At 37.2% G+C, this 22,504-nt stretch overlaps 1 protein-coding gene across 1 annotated transcript; it reads right to left on the bottom strand.

Moving 5' to 3' along the window:
- Window positions 1–1,224: 1,224 nt before the first annotated feature.
- Window positions 1,225–18,813, bottom strand: LOC107665851 (thrombospondin-4-like). Its single transcript, XM_016456908.1, has 19 exons — window positions 18,563–18,813; window positions 17,080–17,153; window positions 16,744–16,795; window positions 16,502–16,650; window positions 14,546–14,683; window positions 14,381–14,455; window positions 8,641–8,793; window positions 8,465–8,569; window positions 8,229–8,336; window positions 7,821–7,980; window positions 7,620–7,738; window positions 7,444–7,496; window positions 7,165–7,358; window positions 6,635–6,813; window positions 6,496–6,544; window positions 6,213–6,409; window positions 5,952–6,124; window positions 5,709–5,848; window positions 1,225–3,530 (listed from the first exon to the last, which is right to left on the bottom strand). The coding sequence occupies exons 1-19, from the start codon at window positions 18,636–18,638 to the stop codon at window positions 3,475–3,477; spliced, it is 2,250 nt and encodes a 749-aa protein (XP_016312394.1). The 5' UTR covers window positions 18,639–18,813; the 3' UTR covers window positions 1,225–3,474.
- Window positions 18,814–22,504: the final 3,691 nt, after the last annotated feature.

The following is a 22,504-nucleotide window of genomic DNA, read 5'->3' on the forward strand; positions in this document are numbered from 1 at the left end:
AAATTTGATGTTTATCTGCTTACCCCCAGGGCATCCAAGATGTAGGTGACTTTGTTTCTTCAGTAGAACACAAACGAAGATTTTTAACTCAAACCGTTGCAGTCTGTCAGTCATATAATGGAGGTGGATGGGAATCACGGCTTTGAGAGTCGAAAAAACATACACAAACAAAACCAAATTAAACCCTGCGGCTCGTGACGATACATTGATGTGTAAAGACACAAAATGATCGGTCTGTGCAAGAAACTGAAGAATATTTATATGGTTTTTTACCTCTGATTCACACAGTGTCCGAACTGCTCGAACTGTCCTGAGCGCGTCCTCCTGAGCGCGTTCTCAACAGCAGGCGCGTGAGGCATCTTCTTCTTCTTCTTCTTCTTCTTCTTTTTTCTTGGCTTTTGCAACTTGTAATTATTGCATATCGCCACCTACTATACAGGAGTGTGTAAAGGGACTTGGTAGATACTTATAAGTGAGACTTATAAGTGCATTACTGCCACCTATCTCTCAAATGCACCATTGACACTCTAGCTACAATCTCAATTAGGAGTGTCAATGGTCCACTTGAGAGATAGGTGGCAGTAATGCACTTATAAGTCTGCGATCCACAATAAAGCAAGAAGAAGAAGAAGACGCCTCACACGCCTGCTGTTGAGAATGCGCTCAGAACAGTTCGGACATTGCCTGAATCAGAGTTAAAAAACGATATAAATACTGTTCAGTTTCTTGCACAGACCGATCGTTTTGTGTCTTTACACATCAATGTATCGTCACGAGCCGCAGAGTTTAATTTGGTTTTGTTTGTGTATGTTTTTTTTTTTGTTTTATTGTATGTTTTAGCCGTGATTCCCGTTCACCTCAATTATAAGATTGACAGACTGCAACGGTTTGTGTTAAAAATCTTCGTTTGTGTTCTACTGAAGAAACAAAGTCGCCTACATCAAATTTTCATTTTTGGGTGAACTATCCCTTTAACTTACAATTGTGAGATATAAACTCACTATTGTGAGAGTCAAAATTATGAGATGAAAAGATGCAATTACCTTTATTTATTTTTTAGTTGCTGGAAAAAAAAAATTTCAAGATATAAACTTAGAATTCAGAGAATAAAAGTCAGAATTGTGAGATATAAAGTCACAATTACTTTTTTTTTTTATCCCATGTCGAAAACAAGCTTCCATAGATAACAGTTTAGATTTTTATTTAAAGTAAAGCATTGTCATTTTCAGACTTTTGGACCCCACTGTATCTAATAAACAACATATTTATAATACTGGGGATGAATAGCAACGTAAAGTTTTTGGCAATTAAACAAGATGTTTCCTGAGCCAGATATATTTTGGTCATCTGGGTCCTTGAAAGAAATAATAACTCTTAAAACTGTGCAAATCCAATTTGTGATTCCTATGCAAACTAAAAGCGTTAATCAACCAACAATCTGGAATATTTCTGGTTGAATATGAATAGTATTCTTAGGACTGAGAAATAGTGATTGGCTCAGATGGTGCATACACTGTAGTTTATTAGACGTAACAAAAACCGCAATACTCGCTATTCCTCAAACTGTGCCATTCAGAATATTTCTCCTGTTGTTTTCATATGTTTTCCATGAGCGTGTTTCTCTCCTGAAAATAGTGTACATAAAGCTTATCACTGGAATATGACGACTGCATGTCAAAATGAGAAAAAACCTTTAGAACGAGGTCTTCGTTAGCTTTTTGGTATGAGGTCTTCAATAGCTTGGCTGATTCCAGTAAAAAGATTCACTGCACAAAACAATATAGACCCCCGAGACACAGTGCATGCTAGTGGTGTCATTTTACCACGTCTATGATCATGTTTAGAAACAGAATGTGAGGCTCTGTGTTATTATCTTTACATTTAGTGCATTAGTGCATTACACCAAATGACCTGCTTGACAATGCTTGACCAAAGCACTATTGTTTTTTTCCTGATCTGTTATGTTGCTGTTTTTTGTTTTCGGTCACTGTAGCATTTTCCTGCTCATCGCGATTGTAGCATGTTTGATATCTTCAGTTGGGTCATTCCCTTGCCCCGTCGATTCGCGCGGCCCTTGCATCTGGAGATTCTGTTTGAAATCCTGTCAGAAATCTCGAAGATACGGCAGCTTTCATACTGACGTATGTGCATTTCTTCTAAATCTTCTGGCTGCTTTGCTCACGAAACTTGGACTGTTTTACCTTATGAGAATGCAGACTGTTCAACCCTGTACATGCATTTGCCCCCCAGTTTATCGTGAAGGTGTTCTTTGTGAACTGTTTTCTGTATTGCACTGATAATTCAGAGGGAAAACAATTCTGGAAGCGTATATGTGACTTCCCAATGCAAACCGAAAAAAGGGCTCAGTCTATTTGTTGTTTTAACATGTGAAACATTAGGAGATGTGGGCAGACTGCATGTGTTTATTGGGCAAATAATCTGTTGTTGATGCACATGCAGCATGCAGCCAAACTGGAGCGGTTTTAGCTAACAGCACTTACGTGTGTGTTGGAATCATTCATTTGTGTCCTGATTATTTGTGTGAGAGCAAACCCCCTTTAGAGTAAATTCCCCTTTAAGCCTTATAGAACTGCTGAGCAGTTAGTTACCATGATTACCATGTCCTTACCTTTAAGACTAGTAAGGATGTAGCTGACTAGTTGGGATGTATTTCTTGATAAACATAATGATAGTCACCCATAGGATAGAGCTGAGCAGTATAACAACCCTTCCCCTTAAATCATAGCATTAGCATAAACTAAGTGCCATCTACATCGATTTCTTTCTGTAGAGATGATCTATTTTTTTATTTTGTTAACCGTCATCTCACTTAAGGCAGGTTTAATAAGTGTTAAAAGACAACAAACCGCTCACCAGAGTGTTAGGTTACAGAATGCACATCAAATCTTTGTGATCTCTCATTTTCTAAGCATAAACAGTGCTCGCTCTTTATTGGAGTTAATGGTATATTAGGGCATATAGTTTGTGGTTGTCTAGAGCTTTTATTGGGTTGGATATATCCAGACGCCCAGTTCTATAGTTGCTGTGCTGGTGTGGTCATCTTTGTCTCCTATTTGTGGTAACTGAGTGTAGAAGGAACTGATTTTCGTCTTTGTCATTTTGCTGGTCCTCTTCCTTTCTCAGAAAAAAATATGCTAAATATGGATGTGCATGATGTCTCAGCTGCATATATCAGAGCCTTCTTGTTATAACATTTATATTTTGTAACCTGTATTTCTGTACGTGTTTTTAAAATACATATATATATATATTTGAATTCTGGCGTTTGTGACCTCAGTGCTAATGCAGTGTTGTCAATTTATGTCTGTCATTAGGGGGTTATGAGGAAAGCTTGTTTACTAAGGTTCGCAAAGTATAAAAAGTGGAGTCTGACACACAGAAATATACAACTCAAATTCATTAATCTTGTAAAAAAAAAAAAAAAAAAGAACTTGGGTGATGTTGAGTTTGGCTTTAAAAAAGCTGGATTTGCTGCGTTCTGAATGTCTCAAAGTCCTCAGGGATTGTATCTAAAAAAAAGAAGAAATACAATACAGCTGATTTATTCATTCTCTCCTCAGATGTGACTGTGAATTTTGTATGCTCGTAACAGATTTCATTTAGATAACAGACAACACTGAGCAGGCCCAGATGAGGTCCTTCTGCGCTGACTTAAAGAGAAAATCTGCTGGATTCTATATGAAATTCAAAGAAAATAAATTGGGAATTGGATCATGAAAAGCGAGGCCACCAAAATAAGATTGATTGTGAAATTATTACTTTCTGTCATAAACATGCTCCTACGAATAATGCTAAAAAGACATTGAATGTTTATCAATAAAGTAGAACATAAATAGATTGAATTTTCATTTCATGATAACTTTAAAAATAGAAAAATGTGTTCAGCAGAGCTGGGAGTACTATACTCCTATTGGCAGCTTGAAGTTCACTATATGGAAAAAACTACTGGGACACCTGACCATACTGTCAACATGGAGTTTTGCAATCTAAATACACAGTCATTAATATGGAGTTGGTCCCCCTTTGCAGTGACAACAGCTTCCACTCTTCTGGGAAGGCTTTCCGCAAGATTTTGGAGTGTTTCTGTGGGAATTTTTGCCCATTGATCTAGTAGAGCGTTTGTGAGGTCAGGCACGGATGTTGGACGAGAAGGCCTGGTTCGTTCCAGTTCATCCCAAAGGTGTTTGATGGGGTTGAGGTCAGGGCTCTGTGTGGGCCAGTCAAGGTCTTCCACACCAAACCAAAGACTATAGAATACCCAAGACGTGTCACTCATATAGTTTTAAATGGGGAAAAAATGCAACGCTAAATATGGCCGCTCAATCAATGGAAGCCCTGCCTTCTGAGTAAAAGAACCAATCGCTAATCGGTAAAATAATCGCATCACTGCAGCTGCCGTTAGAAATCCCGGTTGCTATAGAAACATTCAGCATTCTAAGGCTTAGGAATGTGCATGCGCACTGGCTGGTCTAGCCTGAAAAATACGCTTTTTTAACACTATTTTAGCAAAAGAAACAACAATTATGAGACAGTTGTTGTCAGATTTCATTGGTGATTTCAGATATGAAATTTAATTGTAAGCTTGGCGAACAGTTTTGGAGAATTTGATGTTTCCATATTCGAAGAGATAAGAGCTGCACTTACATGCCCGAGAGGCATTTCAAAGATGGCCGCCGATGACCAAACTCATCCAACCACGTCTTTATGGTCCTTGCTTTGTGCACTGGGGCACAGTCATGCTGGAGCAGAAGCATAGCATTGTCCAAAATGTCTTAGTATGCTAAAGAATTAAGATTTCCCTTCACTGGATGTAAGGAGCCTAGCCCAACCCCTGAAAAATAGCGACCAAATTATCGCTCTCCACCAATCTTTACAGTTGGCGCAATGCAGTCAGGCAGGTAACATTCTCCTGGCCCATCAGACTGCTGAACAGAGAAGCATGATTCGTCACTCCACAGAACAGGTTTCCACTGCTCCAGAGTCCAGTGGTTGTGTGTTTTACACCACTCCATCTGATTATTGTGGATGTGATGCTTGCATGCAGCTGCTCGGCCATGGAAACCCATTCCATTAAGCGCCATACATTTGTTGTGGAGATATTAATGGCAGTGGAAGTTTGAAACTCTTCAGCTATGGAATTAGCAGAGCATTGGCAACTTTTATGCACCATGTGCCTCTGCACTCGTTGACCCTGCTTTGTGACCTTACGTGGTCTTCTGTTCATGGCTGAGTTGCTGGTGTTCCCAAATGCTTCTACTTTCCAATAACATCTCTTACAGTTGACTGTGGAATATCTAGCAAGGGTGAAATTTCATGGACTGATTTATCACAAAGGTGGCATACCAAGCTTGAAATCAATGAGCTCTTCAGAATGACCCATTTTTTCATAAATGTTTGTAAATACAGACTGCATAGCTAGGTAATTGATTTTATACTTCTGTGGAAATGGGTCTGATTGAAACACCTAAATTCAATAACTAAGAGATGTGTCTCCCAATACTTTTGTCCATATAGTGTACTTTCAAATGAGCCAAAATAAATAAATGAACACACAAACGGCCGAGCATGTATAGAACTTTGTCGATGTTGGGAATTCATATGTAGGCCGGACACTAAGCTCTTTGAGTGAGTGTACACATGTTTCCATTTTTAATGTATTTCAAAGGTATTTCATTAAAAGAACTGACCGTTGCATCTGTAGCGCAGGTTGGCCCAGATGATGTTCTCCTGGGAGAAGCAGAAAACTCCCAGTCTGCCTCCTCTCATGGTTGTGTCGATGATAATTCCTGTGTCTGCTACCATCTGCTGACCTTCATAGAACCGAACCCTGTATGCAAGATATGCAGAGTATTTACCTAAACATGCGTAGGAATATTGTGAATGAATGACAGGATGATTTGTACATGAAACATTGTCCAATCTGATTATACCTGATGTAGCCTTCTTGGGGTCTGTGCTGCAGGAACCAGCGGTAGGAGGTCTTGTCTTTCCAGCCAACATTTCTTGAATCTTTCCACAAGAGTTTCACCTGGTTTGTCGAGTCCCCTGTGTGCCAGAGTGAATTCCGCAGGTTTTCTCCAGGTCCCGTGTCTGATTTCACTGCCTACCAACAACATACAGAAACAAATACTACATCATATATAAGAAATTAAATAAGTTGTCACTCTATAATTAAAGAAACCAGATCACACCTTCAGTTGAATGCCAGGCTCAGCTACAGCTCGGAAAGGATTGGCTTGCCAGTAAATCTGCTCCACTTGCTTCCACATCACCACATAGAAGCTCGAGCTGTCCTGATAGCCAAAGATAAAGCCTGCGTAGTCATCATCCGTCTCAGTATTCACATGAAACGTCCCTTCGAAGTCCACACCATTGAAGGCTGTGTAGCCTGTTAGAGTACCCAGAAGGAAACAAGCTTGGAACAAACTTTTGACAGCACATCTACTTTTTGTTTTTCTTGTCATTGTCTTTTACCAACAGCCAGTCCAGGATCACTGTTCATGGTCTGAACAATCTCTCTTCCCTGTAGAAAAAGATGAGCATTCCTTGGTAAAGTTTATACTGTGAGAACTTTGAGTGCAACCATCCATGAGGCAGAAAGAGGCAGACAGACCTGATTGAGCACCACCCAGTTTGGATCGATCTGCGCATCTCCTTCTGGATCCAGAACCACAGTCTGATAGGTTCTGAAGTCGGTGAGAGTGACCTCAGCATTCTCAGGACAAACATCGATGACGTCGCTATATGTATCATTGTCAAAGTCATTCTCACAAGCATTGCCAATCCCATCACCTGCGAATCAAAAGTCAAGAAAACGATGCGGATGATTGTGATTTGACATTCATCACAAGTCGGCAAGATCAGACAATGGCTGAAGATCCATTTCCAAGCTGGGTCGTAAAAGAACAAATTAGTTCAGAATGAATTTCAATGCTGGTTAGGCGTTAGTCAAGCTGGTCATTCAAATCTTGTCGGTTAAACTAGTTAAGAAGGCTGGTGGGGACACCAGCATTAGATATTAGGGGCCATCATCCAAAACACAACATAAGCTGTTTTTTTGAACAGGAGATTATTTTATTCAGAATAATGGGATTAATATCAACAGTTTGATGAAAGTGAGGTTTCCAAACATTAAAGCCTGACCATCTAAGTCCTCCTGCAGTGGGTTTGGAACCAGACGGCAGTTGTCCGGACCGGGTGGAAGGAGATCGGGAATGCCATCGTTGTCATCATCATCATCACATTCATCTCCAATGCCATCCTTGTCGGTGTCCAGCTGGGAGCTGTTGATAACTGCAGGACAGTTGTCTCGAGAATCCTGATGCCCATCTCCATCACTGATGATAGAGACCAAAGCATTGGATTGAACATTCTGATTAGGGGTGTGACCTATGACAATCAACAACTGGAGTGATGTAATACCTATCTTTGTTTGTGTCACAAGGATCACCAATCAAGTCATTATCCACATCCATCTGTGGCAGAAAGAAGGAGAAATGTGGGTTACGTAGGCACTTTTAATGCCTCAGTTTCTTGGAATCATATTTTGATTCCACCTCCATCACCTTCAGAGTTAGAGAGTAGGGTGTTAATCAGACCTGATCAGGGTTGCGGACATAGGGACAGCTGTCACAAGCATCACCAACATTATCACCGTCTCTGTCTTTCTGGTCACGGTTTGACACCTTTTTGCAATTATCTTTATCATTTTTGATTCCTGTAAAGCAAAACACAACTTTTCAGTTTGACCAATGCAAATGTTCATATTATCCCAATGAAGGAAACATCTGAAGTTTTACCATCCCCATCAATGTCATCATCACATTCATCACCCTGACCATCACCATCTGTGTCCTTCTGGTCATTGTTTTTTACCAGACGGCAGTTATCACAAGCATCTCCATAATCATCCTGATCAATGTTCTTCTGATTGACGTTGGGGACCAGCACACAGTTGTCCTATCAGAGAAGTAAACAGTAAGAAGGTCATGAGAAGTGGAGATTACAGTCCCTCAAATCTTACTAACTAACATGAAGTCTGTTCCAAAAGGTAGGCAGCAACCTTCTATGATAGCCTTTGGCCAAATTCTTTTTTTTTTTCTAAGGAAGCATTAAAGGAGGAGACGAGTCTCCCATGTATTTTCATTACATATATCTGGTTATATAATTCAACTGCATTTAATTAAGGTGGTATGGTGACCTCTGACCTCTGTGTTTAGGATCCCATCTCCATCTGCATCATCATCACATGCATCACCAATGTTATCCTTGTCTGCATCCTCTTGGCCAGAGTTTGGAACGGTGAGGCAGTTGTCCTGGAAAACCATTTAACTGAGATCTCACCACTGAGAGAAGGTTCTAGTTAACAAGTTCTTTACTTTTTTACGCAGTTTTTACTTAATGCTTAGTGCAATACATTTTTTATCTTGTTTTCATTTTTTACCTTTGCACAGTTTCTTTCCACACATTCCAACTTTTCATCCGGGAAGCCATCAATATCAGTGTCTGTTCCACATAAGTATCCATTGCCAGCCCATCCAACTCCACACTAAAGCAGATTATATTAGTAAGACCTTGTAGAACATGTGTTTCATGTGTGAAATAAGATCATTGACTTACTGCGCATTCAATCTGTCCATCACGGTGAACAATGCATTCTGCGCTGGCATGGCAAGGATTGGGCTGACCATTACCACAGGCCCGCTCAGGTTTGCAGCCTTTCACCTGATCCCCAACAAAACCAGTCTTGCAGTGGCCGCAGCGAAAAGAGCCCTGCCATGAACACACAATGACTCACATAAACAAGGAGATTGAAAAGAATGATGATCCAAATGATTGATATAAATCCATTTCTCAAACTTTAAAGACCAGTGGTTTGGTTAGTTTTTACGTTTTGTTGGCCCAACACAATACCAAATCTGTAACTGGTATTTCATGCAGTCTGGGTCCTTTTTTGTTATCTTACACAATTATGTTCACAGTTTTAAGGATAAGGGCATGTATTGCAACCTGCCCATGTTAGCATCTGCCTAATTCAGCTAGATTCTACTAGGTGGCAAATGAATTTGTGCCAAAATACACTCACCGGTCACTTTATCAGGTATACCTGTTCAACTGCTAGTTAATGTAAATACTTATCATCTAATCACATGGCAGCAGCTCAATGCATTTAAGCATATAGACATGGTCAAGAAGCTCTGCTGAAGTTCAAACCAAGCATCATAATGGGAAAGAAAGGTGATTTAAGTGACTTTGAACAACCCATAGGAAAGAAAAATCAAAAGTGAGATCTCTTTAACATCTCAAATATTTCTCCTAGACAGAAATGAGGTTACTTTTATATCGAATTGAGATTTTTGCTTGAGTCTCCTGCTTCTCAAACTTGGCTCCTGCGACAAAAACTCTTAACACTGTCACAATGGTCTCCTTTAAAGCTTTAAACGCGATCTCAACAACATCACACACTGTGCTCAGATATTTCTCCTAGTCTAAAGACTGGTGGTCTCACATTTGTCTCCTCCAAAATGTTTAAAACAAGATCTCAACAGCATCACACACTGTGCTCAGATATATTTCTCCTTAGCTACAGACACTGGATATCTCACATTTGTTTCATTTAAAGCTTTAGAAGAGATCTCAACAAAATCACACACTGTGCTCAGATATATTTCTCCTTAGCTACAGACTCTGGATCTCTGACATTTGTCTCCTTTAAAGCTTTAGAAGAGATCTCAACAACATAAAACACTGCTCAGATTTTTCTCCTTAGCTTGAGACTCTGAATCTCTCACATTTGTCTCCTCAAAAGTTTATATTAGAGATCTCAACAACATAAAACACTGCTCAGATTTTTCTCCTTAGCTTGAGACTCTGAATCTCTCACATTTGTCTCCTCAAAAGTTTATATTAGAGATCTCAACAACATAAAACACTGCTCAGATTTTTCTCCTTAGCTTGAGACTCTGAATCTCTCACATTTGTCTCCTCAAAAGTTTATATTAGAGATCTCAACAACATAAAACACTGCTCAGATTTTTCTCCTTAGCTTGAGACTCTGAATCTCTCACATTTGTCTCCTCAAAAGTTTATATTAGAGATCTCAACAACATAAAACACTGCTCAGATTTTTCTCCTTAGCTTGAGACTCTGAATCTCTCACATTTGTCTCCTCAAAAGTTTATATTAGAGATCTCAACAACATCACACACTGTGCTTAGATTTTTCTCTTTAGCTAAATAATCTGGGGGTCTCATATTTGTCTCCTGTAATGCTTTAGAAGAGATCTCAACAACTTTACAAAGTGTGCATCAAGTCAAGTACTTGAAAAGCACTAAATAAAGGGGGGGAAATCATAAATTCTGAGTTAAAGGCTATATTGAGAGAGAAATTATGCAGAAATAAGGATAATGTTACTTTTTATGAGACAATGTTTACGTACTTAGGCACATCATTTGTTGTTGGAATTTGGAAATAGTAATGTACCGGATGCAGAGCCGATCCTCCCTATACGCAAAATACGCAAGCTGCGTAGGGCCCCCAAAACACCAGGGGGCCCACTTGCTCTCAAAGCTGATTTAATTTTAGTTTCATTTTTGAATTTGGCCAGCGGTTATGAAAACATGAATGATCATTTATTTTAATGCGGTGCGCTGTCGCCCTTTCTACGTAAAAATCAGTCAAATCATGTAGGCTAATGTGAATGTCGTACAGTCTTGCTCGAGACTAAAAAATGAGTTGAAAGCGTACCGAGCCACGGAAGAGACACTTTCTCAAGCGCTTTCCACGAGCGCGGTTCGAGACGGAGTGAAACATGGACAAATGCGTTTCATTCAACGTCCCCCCAACGAAAATGTGGTGTATATACAATGCTGGACATTGAAAATAAATTTAAACATTTAAACTAGTAATCCTTGATATTCTGAAATGTTTAATGCTATTTAAATGATAGTTTTAGTATTTACAATATTAGTAAAGGTTTAATGTTTCTCCTAAAATTAAACTGAAGACATCTTAAGACAAAGCTGATATCTCAAATCCCAGCTAAAGGTACTTTCCCGCTCCTGTTCAATTCTCACCTGTCCAATTGTTTCCTGTCTCTACTCCTACTGTCCTGACCATTAAAGGAGAAAAACCCCATTTCAATAAAAAAAAGAAGCAACCACTGAGTAGTAAAACATTTTTATAATGGAGTCTTGCAAGAGATTACTGCAAGACAATAAAATAATCTCCCATGTTTCTCACACGTTTCTCTCTCATTGTCATTTTGTATTCCTTTCTTTCAGAACTTTCTCATGTCTCAGTTGTGTCTACTTTTATTTCTCCTAAGGATTTTTAGGAGAAACATCTGAGACAATGTTGAGACTAAAATGAGAAATACATGAGAATCACAACTACGTCTCCTGAGGTTAGAAAGAGCAACCACTGAGCAATAAAATATTCCTGATGGGCTACAGCAGCAGAAGACCATACCAGGTGGCACTCCTGTCAGCTAAGAACAGGAAACTGAGGCTACAATTTGCATGGGCTCACCAAAATTGGACAACAGAAGATTGGGAAAAGGTTGCCTGCTCTGATGAGTCTTGATTTCTGCTGCAACATTCAGATGGTAGGGTCAGAATTTAGCATAAGCAACATGAAAGCATGCATCCATCCTGCCATCCTCAACAGTTCAGGCTGCTGGTGGTGGAGTAATGGTGTAATGGATATTTTCTTTGCACACTTTGGGCCCCTTAGTACCAATTGAGCTTCATTTAAACGCCACAGTCTACCTGAGTACTGTTGCTGACCATGTCCATCCACAGTGTACCCATCTTATCACGGCTATTTCCAGCAGGATGCTGTGTCATGTGACAAAGCTCAAATCATCTCTCAAACTGGTTTCTTGAACATGACAATGAGTTCACTATACTCAAACGGCCTCTACAGTCACAGGATCTCAATCTGAAAGAGCACATTTGGGATGTGGAGGAACAAAAGATTCGCAAAATCTCTGAGAATGTTTCTAGCACCTGCCATGAAGAATTAAGGTAATTCTGAAGACAAAAGGGGGTCCAACCTGGTACTAGCCAGGTGAACCTAATAACGTGGTCAGTGAGTGTAGTTTGGATGAATATACTTTGACAGGGAATTATTTATTTTTAATTATTTTTCTTAAAGTCCCCCTGTAGTCAAAAATGTTACCCTTTAAAACTCACCTTTGATCATCAAAACGACATATTTAAATGTTTTTTCTTGTGAAAATAATTTTCTCATGCCTTAAAATAGCTTGAATGCAACTGTACACCCTTGCCTCAATTACTATACCCAGATCTATGAATACGCAAATTAGCCCCGCCTCCACTAGCAGCCAGCCATGAGCCAGCGCCTCCTGATCCACTAACTGAACTGTAGTAAACGCGATACAATGGTAAGAGGAAATATTGGTTTAATTAAGCCATATGTGTTTGAACCAGAAATAATCTGGTATGCTCAACATAAGCAAGGAGACTGATGGATAACTTTGTGAGGTAACATTATCTGTTTGCGCTGGTTCGTACACGGATAATGACTGATAAAACCTGTTTTTACTAGCGGACAACTACAGTGGATACTGTAACATTCATTAAATTTACTTACTTGACGATGTTGTGTCCTCAAAATGGCTTGAAGACTCAAATGCAGCCAAATTCAAAAGGGTCTGGCTGCAGCCTTACACTTGCACTCTCAGACTTGCACTCTCAGACACTTGCGCTTCCGCTAGCGACGTCACTTGCAGTCTTTATTTTTTATTTTGTTCTATTTTTTATTACTTTTTGTTTGAATCTCTCAACATTTTACAACAGTAGCCAGGTGGTGAAGACAAGAAAAAATAAACTAAATTACAATGTCATTTGCAATCTTCACTTGCACTCTCCGCTACCTGCAACGTCACTTGCAATGGACACAAATCGTGCGTGTTGCCAATGGAGACAAGACGCTGTGGTGGTGATTTAATGATTATTCACCACCTGGCTACTGTTGAAAAATGTTGAGAGATTCAAACAAAAAGTAATCAATAAATAGAACAAAATAAAAAAGACTGTAAGTAATGTCAATTGCGGAAGCGCAAGTGTCTGAGAGTGCAAGTCTGAGAGTGCAAGTGCAAGTCTGCAGCCAGACCCTTCTCGCCAAGTTTGTGATTCCAAATCGCGCCCGCGATGTTACGTGCGGATGTCAATGCGGGAGAGGTGCGTCTGCGATTGGTTATTGAATTTTGTGACATAGCAAAAAAAAGGCTGTTTCAAACCGCGTTTCTGTGACTGCCTTTGGGAAACTACAGTTTTAAGGAGAAAATACTCAGCAATGGTTTTGATGATAAATGGATTGGCACATGGTTTGTCTAAAAGCATATTAAAAACACCAAACAGACAAATAAACAACATAAAAAACTTGATTTTCACCACAAGGGAACTTTAAAAAGTCCAAGGGCCAGATTTAATAAACGGCAAATTATTTTTACAAACAAATTTTTCACTGTGTGCCTTCAGTACTCAATACATGCGGATATTTTGGTCATGAATTAGGAATTTCTTTCCACAACTTATTAATTTGTTCCCTTGATTTTTTTACTGATACATATATGTTGTACAAATGTGGCCATGACTAGTACAACTTGACCATGATTTAGCAATAATGACAGAGCTTTTTTACAGGAAAATTTGAATTTGTCTCTTATTTGATTAAATTTGCATCGATTCTGTTATTTTCCTGTTTATTACTGTGAAGCTGCTTTGAAACAATCAGTATATTGTACATAGAACTATATAAATAAAAGTGACTTGACAACGTGGCCATGATTTACCTAAACAAGGGATTAAATTACTACAACATGGACATGATTTATCTAAAATGAGGGAACAAATTAATAAGATGTGGCCACAAATTAAAAAGTAATGGGATGGGATGAATTCTTAATTTGTAGCCATGCTATCTAATTTTTTCTGCATGTCATGTTTGGCGTTAGCATTTTTATTTTGCTCTCCTAAATGCATGATTATATGGTTAATTGCAATTAGCATTGATGTTTTTCCCCATATCTGTGTAAAATTTCCCCCTCACTGTAAAAATGATTAGGTAACCTAAATAATGCTTTACTTGGTCACATCTAAATTAACTGGATTTACTGAAGCCAAAATATTCCTTAATATGACTAAACCAATTTCACCTCATTCAGTTATAAAGGGCATTTTTAGGGACAGATCAGGTAGAAATCATTCCTTGAGGTAAATACTGGAAGTCCCTCTTTACAGTGTATCAGAACAGAACTTTCTTGGGGGGGTTTGTGAACCAGAACAGACGGTGCTCTGGCTCTGCGACTAACAGAACATAATGCATCACTCACTGGTGTGTTGATGCAGTTGGAGTTCTCCACGCAGCCTCCATTTGAGTTCTCACACTCATTAATGTCTGTACAGACCTGCATTTAGGAATTTACATTTAATTTCAAACATTTTTATCCATTGATTGCCTGCATTTGAATTGAAAGATTCCCATAGAAAAATAATACCTGTTTATTGGCAGATGCATAGGCGAGTCCCACCCCCTGCAGCTGGGGCCCCACGTTCCCAGCAGGACAGGGGCCACAGCGAAAACCAGGTGATGTGTTAATGCATCTCACCCCCATGTGACATGGCATTACAGCACACTGTAAACAACAAAAAACAGTAGAGAACAAAAATCTTAGTCCACAGTAAAGTGCAAAAAATTAAATATCTGGATTATACTTTTTCCATAGTCCACTTTACACATTCTACTAACTATAAGTAACGTTGCAACTACATGTCAACTCTCATTCGAGTATTAGTAGACTGTTAGGTTAGTAGAATAGTTAGTAGAATAAGTTGACATACTTCTAGTCAGTAGAGTGTCTGTTGGGGGACCATCAAAATAAAGTGTTAGCAGATATTAAGCAGACGGTCTACTAATGACTTCTAGTTGACATGTGGCTGCAAATTTACTTGCAGAATGTCTAAAGTGGACTATCAAAATAAAGTGTTACCAATATCTGTTCTTTAAAAACGTTTAGAGACAGTATCCCACACTGTAACCACAAAAACTCCAAGAGGGTGAATTCCAAGAGTTTTTGCACCCTTTAAAGACAATTTTCCTAATGCTAGATGGTGGTAGAGTTTTACTTTACATATAGATAGCAAAAAAATCAAGTTATTTTGTTTTATTGTGATAAATTACAGACATATCCACCATGCATTTCATATAAAATTTGCAATAGAAAGACATTCCAGTTGTAAGAACATCTAAAATAATGATGGACACCAGTCAACATTGTCATGAAAATGTTCCCTTTCAAGAAAAAAAGGAAAAGTCCCTTTCAAGGAAATCAAGGGCAACCAAGACAACAACCAGTGACAGAAATGAACTTTTCCATTAAGGTGTGATATTTGGCATCTTAAATTGTTTTCCAAATTACACTATTTGTACATTTTTAACCTCCTGAGACCCTGTGACCTCATATGAGGACATTATATTTTGGTGTATTTCTCTGAGACTATACATGACATGTTACTATACATGTTTTAAGTCTGGATGTCCTGTACAGAGCACATTCAGGGCTTTTCAGAGATACTAATTATACAAAGTTTGGTAAAAATAAAAATCCTGAAAACTAAAACTGTATTGGTGATTTAAAAACAGCATAACTTATGAACGAAATATCTTCTTTTTTTTTTTCTTTTTTTTTATGCTCTAAACAATGTAAAGACATGAAAAAAAAACTATGTTTTTCCTAAAAATCTTTTCTCGGGTCTTCTCGGGTGAGATTAATGTTTTAAATATAAAATATTGAATATAGAAATATGACATGTTGAAAAAACATGAAATTATACTTTACATATGAAACTAAAACTGGCAGTAGGTGCAGCAAGTCTTAATGAGTGAATCATTGATTGATTCATTCAAACGATTTGTTCAATACAGCTGATGCCTTCAGGAACCACTATGTTGATCAGAGACGCAACAGCCTTGCTTTCAATCTGGAACTATTTTCTTTGGCAGAATAGTGCAAAAAAATCGATATGGAAAAAATCAGGGAAAGAAATCAAGTTAGTGTTGAGTCTAAAATGTACTTCACTTAATATTAACTTAAACATAGCTTATTTTTAATTTATTCATTAATTATTATATACCATTGGATAAAGTATAAAATAGTGATAAACCTAAAAGGAGCACTTTTCCATTTGATGATTGGCTCTTTTATTTATAAGGCAGGACTTATTCCTCCATATTGCACATTGCACTTTCTCCCATTCATAGTAATATGAGTGCACCGTCTTGGTATATCTGAAGTCTTTGATTTCATTGGTTTTCATTGCTCCCTTTGCCAAGAGCGTTCCAAACAGCTTCAATATGAGCCACTATCGCCCTGCTCCCTTCAGAGTGAATAGGGCATAGGGATGCTCACTTCCAATAGGAATTCACCCTAATTCAGCTCAGACAGTCCACTCACTTCATCAACATCTGTGCAGTGAGTTCCATTTCCTGTCATGCCCTCTGGACACAGACCACACTTCATTCCGCTGGCTGTCATTATGCATTCCACACCAGGGTGGCAGGGGTTGGGAACGCATGAAGGCTGTGGATCTACTGCTCTCATGCCTACAGCGGGACATGAGAGAAAGAATATGCAACTTTTAGCAGAAACACTCTCAGTTATGAATCTAATGCAATCATAAGCTCAGAATTCCTCACCACAGGCTTCACACTCCATAACCGTGTTCTTCAGGAAAACAATTTCCTGTATCTGTAAAACAAAGAGTTCAGTATTCTGTAAAAGTGTATAAGAACTACTATGTGATTTAGGTTTTTAATGGGCCGGAATGTTATGAAAATATATTGATGTGTGAGTGAATAGCAGAGGTTTTATACAAAGTCATTTAACCTAAGAATATGCAATAACATCCTTGTCAGTATTTTCAGTATTTTAGAAATTAGGCCTATTCACTCACCGCTCCTCCCCTCCCCCCTCCAGCCTCTCAAATGTTTGGAAATGACTGGACAGGTCATTTGATTTGGTTTATGATTTACCTGTTGTTTCAGTAGTTCTTTGATTTCAGCAAGCTCCTGGTTTGTGCCTTTAATCTGTTTAATAATCTCTCCATCTGTAGTAAACATTGTCGAATTTACTCAACATCAGGTCAAGAATTTCAGCAATAATGTATTAAGTTTCATTCTGTTTAAAGCTATCTAATGGCTTGGAATACAGCATAGAGCACTTTTATAATACTTTTATGGTTATGGTATCTGATAAATATCTTCCTTTTGCAGAAGAAAGACAGTCATACAGATTTGGAATGACATGAGGGTGAAAAACTGAAGAGTAAATATTCATTTTTGGGTGAACTGCCCCTTTAAGACTGTATCAACTACATACGAACAACAGGACGGTTTCATGATTAATGCATATAAAGCTTCGCTCAAAATATAGTGACTTTTCCTGCAGGCATGTGGATGATTTTTCAGCATCTGATATTATAGCAGTCTGGAAATGTATTACAGTAATTTGCCAAGAACTCACTCGCTTCATCTGTTTATGCTGTGTGTTTGTGAATAGCAAAACCCAATCCAAGTCTGTTGCCTTGGCAGGGGTTAATGTTGGATCCTGTTTTCTGTGTTTAGGCATGACCATAACATGTAATCCAAATCCCGAGAGCATTTCTTTCTCAGCTCTATGGAGTTAGGGTCCCAGTAAGGGTTAGGTTTAGCTTTTCTCCACTGATGATTAAAAAGATCTAAGATCAAACTTAATAAGAGGGGCTTCTGTCATAGGTTCCCCTCCCAGAGGGCAGTGCAGGCAAACAGAAGGGAAGTGTGCTCTTTCCATTAGCAGCATCAGTGTTTTCCATATGCATTCCAGTCTTCCATAAGCTCAACTTATCGGTTATTCATCTCGCCTGGTGGGCCACTTAAAATGTTGATCTTTATCGTGCAACTGCATAGAATGTAAATGTTCTCTTCAGCAGTATTATGTTACTGCAGTATTATATTTTGAGACATACCAAAATCTGCCCACATGACAGATTCTCATTTTACTCGTCAAACAGTATCTGTTAAAAGATTTTAGGAGCTTTTTAAAAATAATTATAATAACAATAAAGTTGTTAATTTATGAGGGGCAAACAGGACATTGTATATAATCCAGAAAATATAAATATTCTCTCTGGAACAATCTTGCAGTGCACTTTAGATCATCCCCTACAAAGATGTTTGAATTTCGTCTTATGACTTTTTTCGTTTGAGACCAATGCAGATCTGTTTGAATGTATATTGTGATACAGTTTATTCTTTCTGTAAAGCGCTTTCAGCTGAACATGTTAACAAACTTAAAAGTCTTCTATTATAGATATATTTTTAAAGTCCTGAACGTGTACAAAACATGACAAAAGTATGCATTTTATGGTCACCTCAGGAGAAATAATAGAAGTTCATTGGTCAAAAGTGTGCAAACCTTGAATATATGGAAGTTATTCTTTCACTGAAAGAGAATGCAAACGTGCAGAAGTCAACTCACCTCTGGATATTCCTTGAGCAGAAACCAGAGCACTGTGCAGATAAAAGCTGCAGCTGAACAAGAGAGTCCACAGCATGTTAAGAAGCCGTGTCTGCAGAGAGGGGAGGAGGGAGACAGATCTGTGTCTGCGTCTCTTCTGCTTTTATACCACGTCACTGACGTCATCTGCAGCCTGGTTCTTCACAGATCACACCGTTCATTCCATTCCAAGGTTCATGTGTAAAAGTCAGAAAGAAAGTACTGAATTTGAGTCACACACACACACACACACACACACAAATAAATAAATAACACAAACCAATAAACAAGAGGTGCTTGTTTTCTGAGTCTTTTCTGAAAAAGTACTAATGCATTTTACACCTAATAGATTTACAACAGTTTGAGTTCTCGGCGGAAGGAAAGTAATATTCTTGATTATTACTGTTTTACACATTTTAGAATAATAGTGGAGTCCTAAAAATGATAATACAATTATGTGTATTATATTTTAGCTTCTTCAAAGTAGCAACTTTTTGTGTAGTTTCCAGCTCTGCTCAGTCCATTCATTCTCTCAATCAGCTTCATGAGGTTCATCCTGGGATGCTTTTTAAACAACACTGAAGGAGTTTCCATGCATGCTGAACACTTTTTGGCTGCTTGTCCTTCAGAAAAAAAGTTTGAAAAGAAATTCACACGTGAGCACAATGTATATTTGTCTGCAAAACAGATTTAAAAGGACAATCCTTTTTAAGGTCACAAGAAACATAAATTCAGTCCACACTTTTGGCTGTTTTTTGGTTGTATCCAGTAATCAAGTGAAGTTTTTTTATTATAAAAATCTTAGTGTTGCCAAACAAGACAAACAAACAAAAAAAAATCACATTTTTTAGGATAATATTACAGATGAACTATACAATGTTTTATCTTGCATAGCATTATAAAAAAAAACTAATATTTAAAAAAGCCTCTTTATTCTGTTCTTTTGGTATTCAGTCCAGGACTCTTACATCATAGATGTTCTCCACACATTTGGGTTGGTGTGTTTAATGTAGTAAGTCTTGTTTGCCGATAATTGAATCCACAGACGTGGGTTGAATTCCAGCTTGCAGACACCAGAGCTCCATGTGGCGCACCTTGAGGTCTTGTGCTGTTCTGCGAAAGTCGCCTCTCTCACCATGAGCTCTTCTGGAAAAACAAACACAGAAGTTTCAGTCGAGTGGTTTTCAGCATTTTGGGGAATGGCACAGGAAAGAAAACTAAACAGCTAAAAATTTTCCTCAGAAGCTCTTTTGTTTTTGAATCATTCTATTTACAGGAAAATTCACGTAATGATCTGAGAATTAAATGGATTCTCAGGGTTTTACTGACGTGTATTTAATGCAAGGGTGTCCATTTAAAATGTACATTTTTATCTAAAAACCTCATGTACAGAAATAAAGTGGTCATTGTTTCTGGGTCATGAGCTCTTCTATTCTGGGGCCGAGGTGAAAGGTCAGCAGTGGGTAAAAAGATGGAGGTTTCCAAGGCAAGCAAACAAATGTGTGTGTGCTCACAAATCATCTGTCTTCATTTACAGAGATCACTAATTACTTTAAAAGATGTTTCATGTGAAATCTAATTGGCTTAAAACTTAGCATTAACAGGAAGATACTTCAAACACACCTAGTTCAAATCTAGCCTACAGTAAATCAGGTTATGTCCTCCAAATTAAAATGTCAGTATTATCTTATTTTTTTAATAGCTGCTTGGTAAAAAGTAAATATTCAACCCACACTGGCCTAACATCTAACACATAACATTGAGGCAAGTGTCAACTATACTGTATATTGAAAGCAAATTACAACGGAAAAGCTGAACTTTATGAAGGTAAGTTTAAGACTAAAGACCTTTTTAAGAACAAGTAAAGATTCATTTTTTTAAGCTCAAATGTAGCTCCCATTGTAAAAACATACTCTATGTGATAACATGCCCCAATAGCTTCTTTTAATGCATATTGCATAATCAGAAGACTTTTTGTTAAGTAAAACAATGTGTTACTATTTGAATTTACTGCATAATGCTTTTTTTTCTTTTAGATATTATAATAATTATTGGCCATATAATTATTTAACATGCATTTATAGATATTCTCAGATATTTTTTTTATACTATGTTGCAAAAATGATGCAAATAAATGTGTAGTTCATTTTTATTCTTTTGTTCTTTATAATTATATCCTTCTACTGTAATGTTTTCCTTTTCATATAAAAATAATTAAAAAGTGCTTAACTGAAGCAACATACTTGATGCTCCATACGCGACAATCTGTAAGTAAACAACAGTAAGTAAAATCTGGTAACACTTTATAATAACTTATTATAACATTATATAATGCTTAATGGATCATTAGTTCATATATATTCAAGAGTTAGAAATGTGAGATAATGTGCTTGTTAATGTTTGTTAATAAACCTATTAAACATTAGATAATGTTCAAACAAATCTTTATTTCATGTAAGTTAAAATACTTAAAAATGTCATTAAACTTTTTAATTCTATATGATCAAGCACTTACTGAATATTTACAAATGATTTTAACAGATGTTGTAAAATGATTAAAAGCTTGTGTTAATGCATAACACTTTTGCTGCTATTGAGGTGTGATACGGGTAAGTTTAGGGACAGGTTTGGTGGTATGGGTAGGTTTAAGGGTTAGTTAAAGGCTCAACAGTGTACATGGGTCAATTAGATTATTATAAGGGAACAGTTCAATCCATTTAAATTATATTGTTTTGATAAATTAACAAGTATTTTCTTTTACAAAATGATTTGTTTTCCTGTTTATTTATGATTCATTGTTTTGCACCAAAATTACAATCTGTTATGTCTTTAGCAAGCATTTAGCTAAACTTAACCAGCCACCCTTTACACAAACCTTGTTACAGTAGCTAAAAGTCCAATGGCCATAAAGATACTAAATGATTAGTAATCGTTTATAAACATTTACAAATGATGAATAGTTTCAACTTTTTCAACTAGATTGGCTACTGCAAAAACATGAATAAATGATTAATAAATGATTAGTAAATATGTGTGAATAGGGTAAATTCAGGTCTTTCGGGACACTTTTTGCCATCGAGATGACTGCTCATAAAGGTATTAATGATTAGTAAACATTTATAAACATTTGCAAATGATGAATAGTTTCCATTTTAGATTGGGTACTGCAAAAACATCAACAACAAATAATGAATAGGTTATTTGTTAAGATGTGTAAATAGAGGTCTACACAATAAACAAAGACCAACAAATGAAGATCAGATGAACTGAAAATTTACTGACATTTGTAAGCATTTCAATTTACATTAAATAATCATGTTAATAAATAGGTAATGTTTAGTAAGTTCATTATCTCATATTTCTAGCAATGTGAATTACATTAACTAATGATCTGTTAAGCATTATATAATGTTTGTTAATGATTTATAAATGAAAGTTATTATAAAGTGTCACCAAAAATCAATTCCAATAAGTCCAAATAGCAGCATAACAAAGGTAAATATATAAACAAAATAAACATAATTAGAACATTTAATAAATACAGAAATAAAATAGTGTACAAGGTGCTTAATCATCAAAAAATAAATGTAAAAAATTACATAGTTAAGGGCTTTTTATGACGAATGAGTTTTAAGGATTTGAAGAAGACCATTAAATCTTTCTGGAAAAGTGTGTGGGTGGGGGGCGGGGGGTATTAAAGAATCTGCATTTATGAATGAAATAATTGGCCAAAATCACAATATTATTAACCAAAAAATTACCATCACAATTCTAAGAAAAAGACAAATATTTAACAGTTTTAAAATCAAAGTCAGGTATAAAGACTATATAGGTATATATCAAGATTAGGCAATCTACACTCTAAAAAATGTGGGGTTGTTTCAACCCAACTTTGGGTCAAATATGGACTAACCCAGCTGTTGG

This window comes from Sinocyclocheilus anshuiensis, unplaced genomic scaffold, assembly GCF_001515605.1.
Source record: "Sinocyclocheilus anshuiensis isolate Anshui unplaced genomic scaffold, SAMN03320099.WGS_v1.1 scaffold920, whole genome shotgun sequence".
Classification (NCBI taxonomy): domain Eukaryota; kingdom Metazoa; phylum Chordata; class Actinopteri; order Cypriniformes; family Cyprinidae; genus Sinocyclocheilus; species Sinocyclocheilus anshuiensis.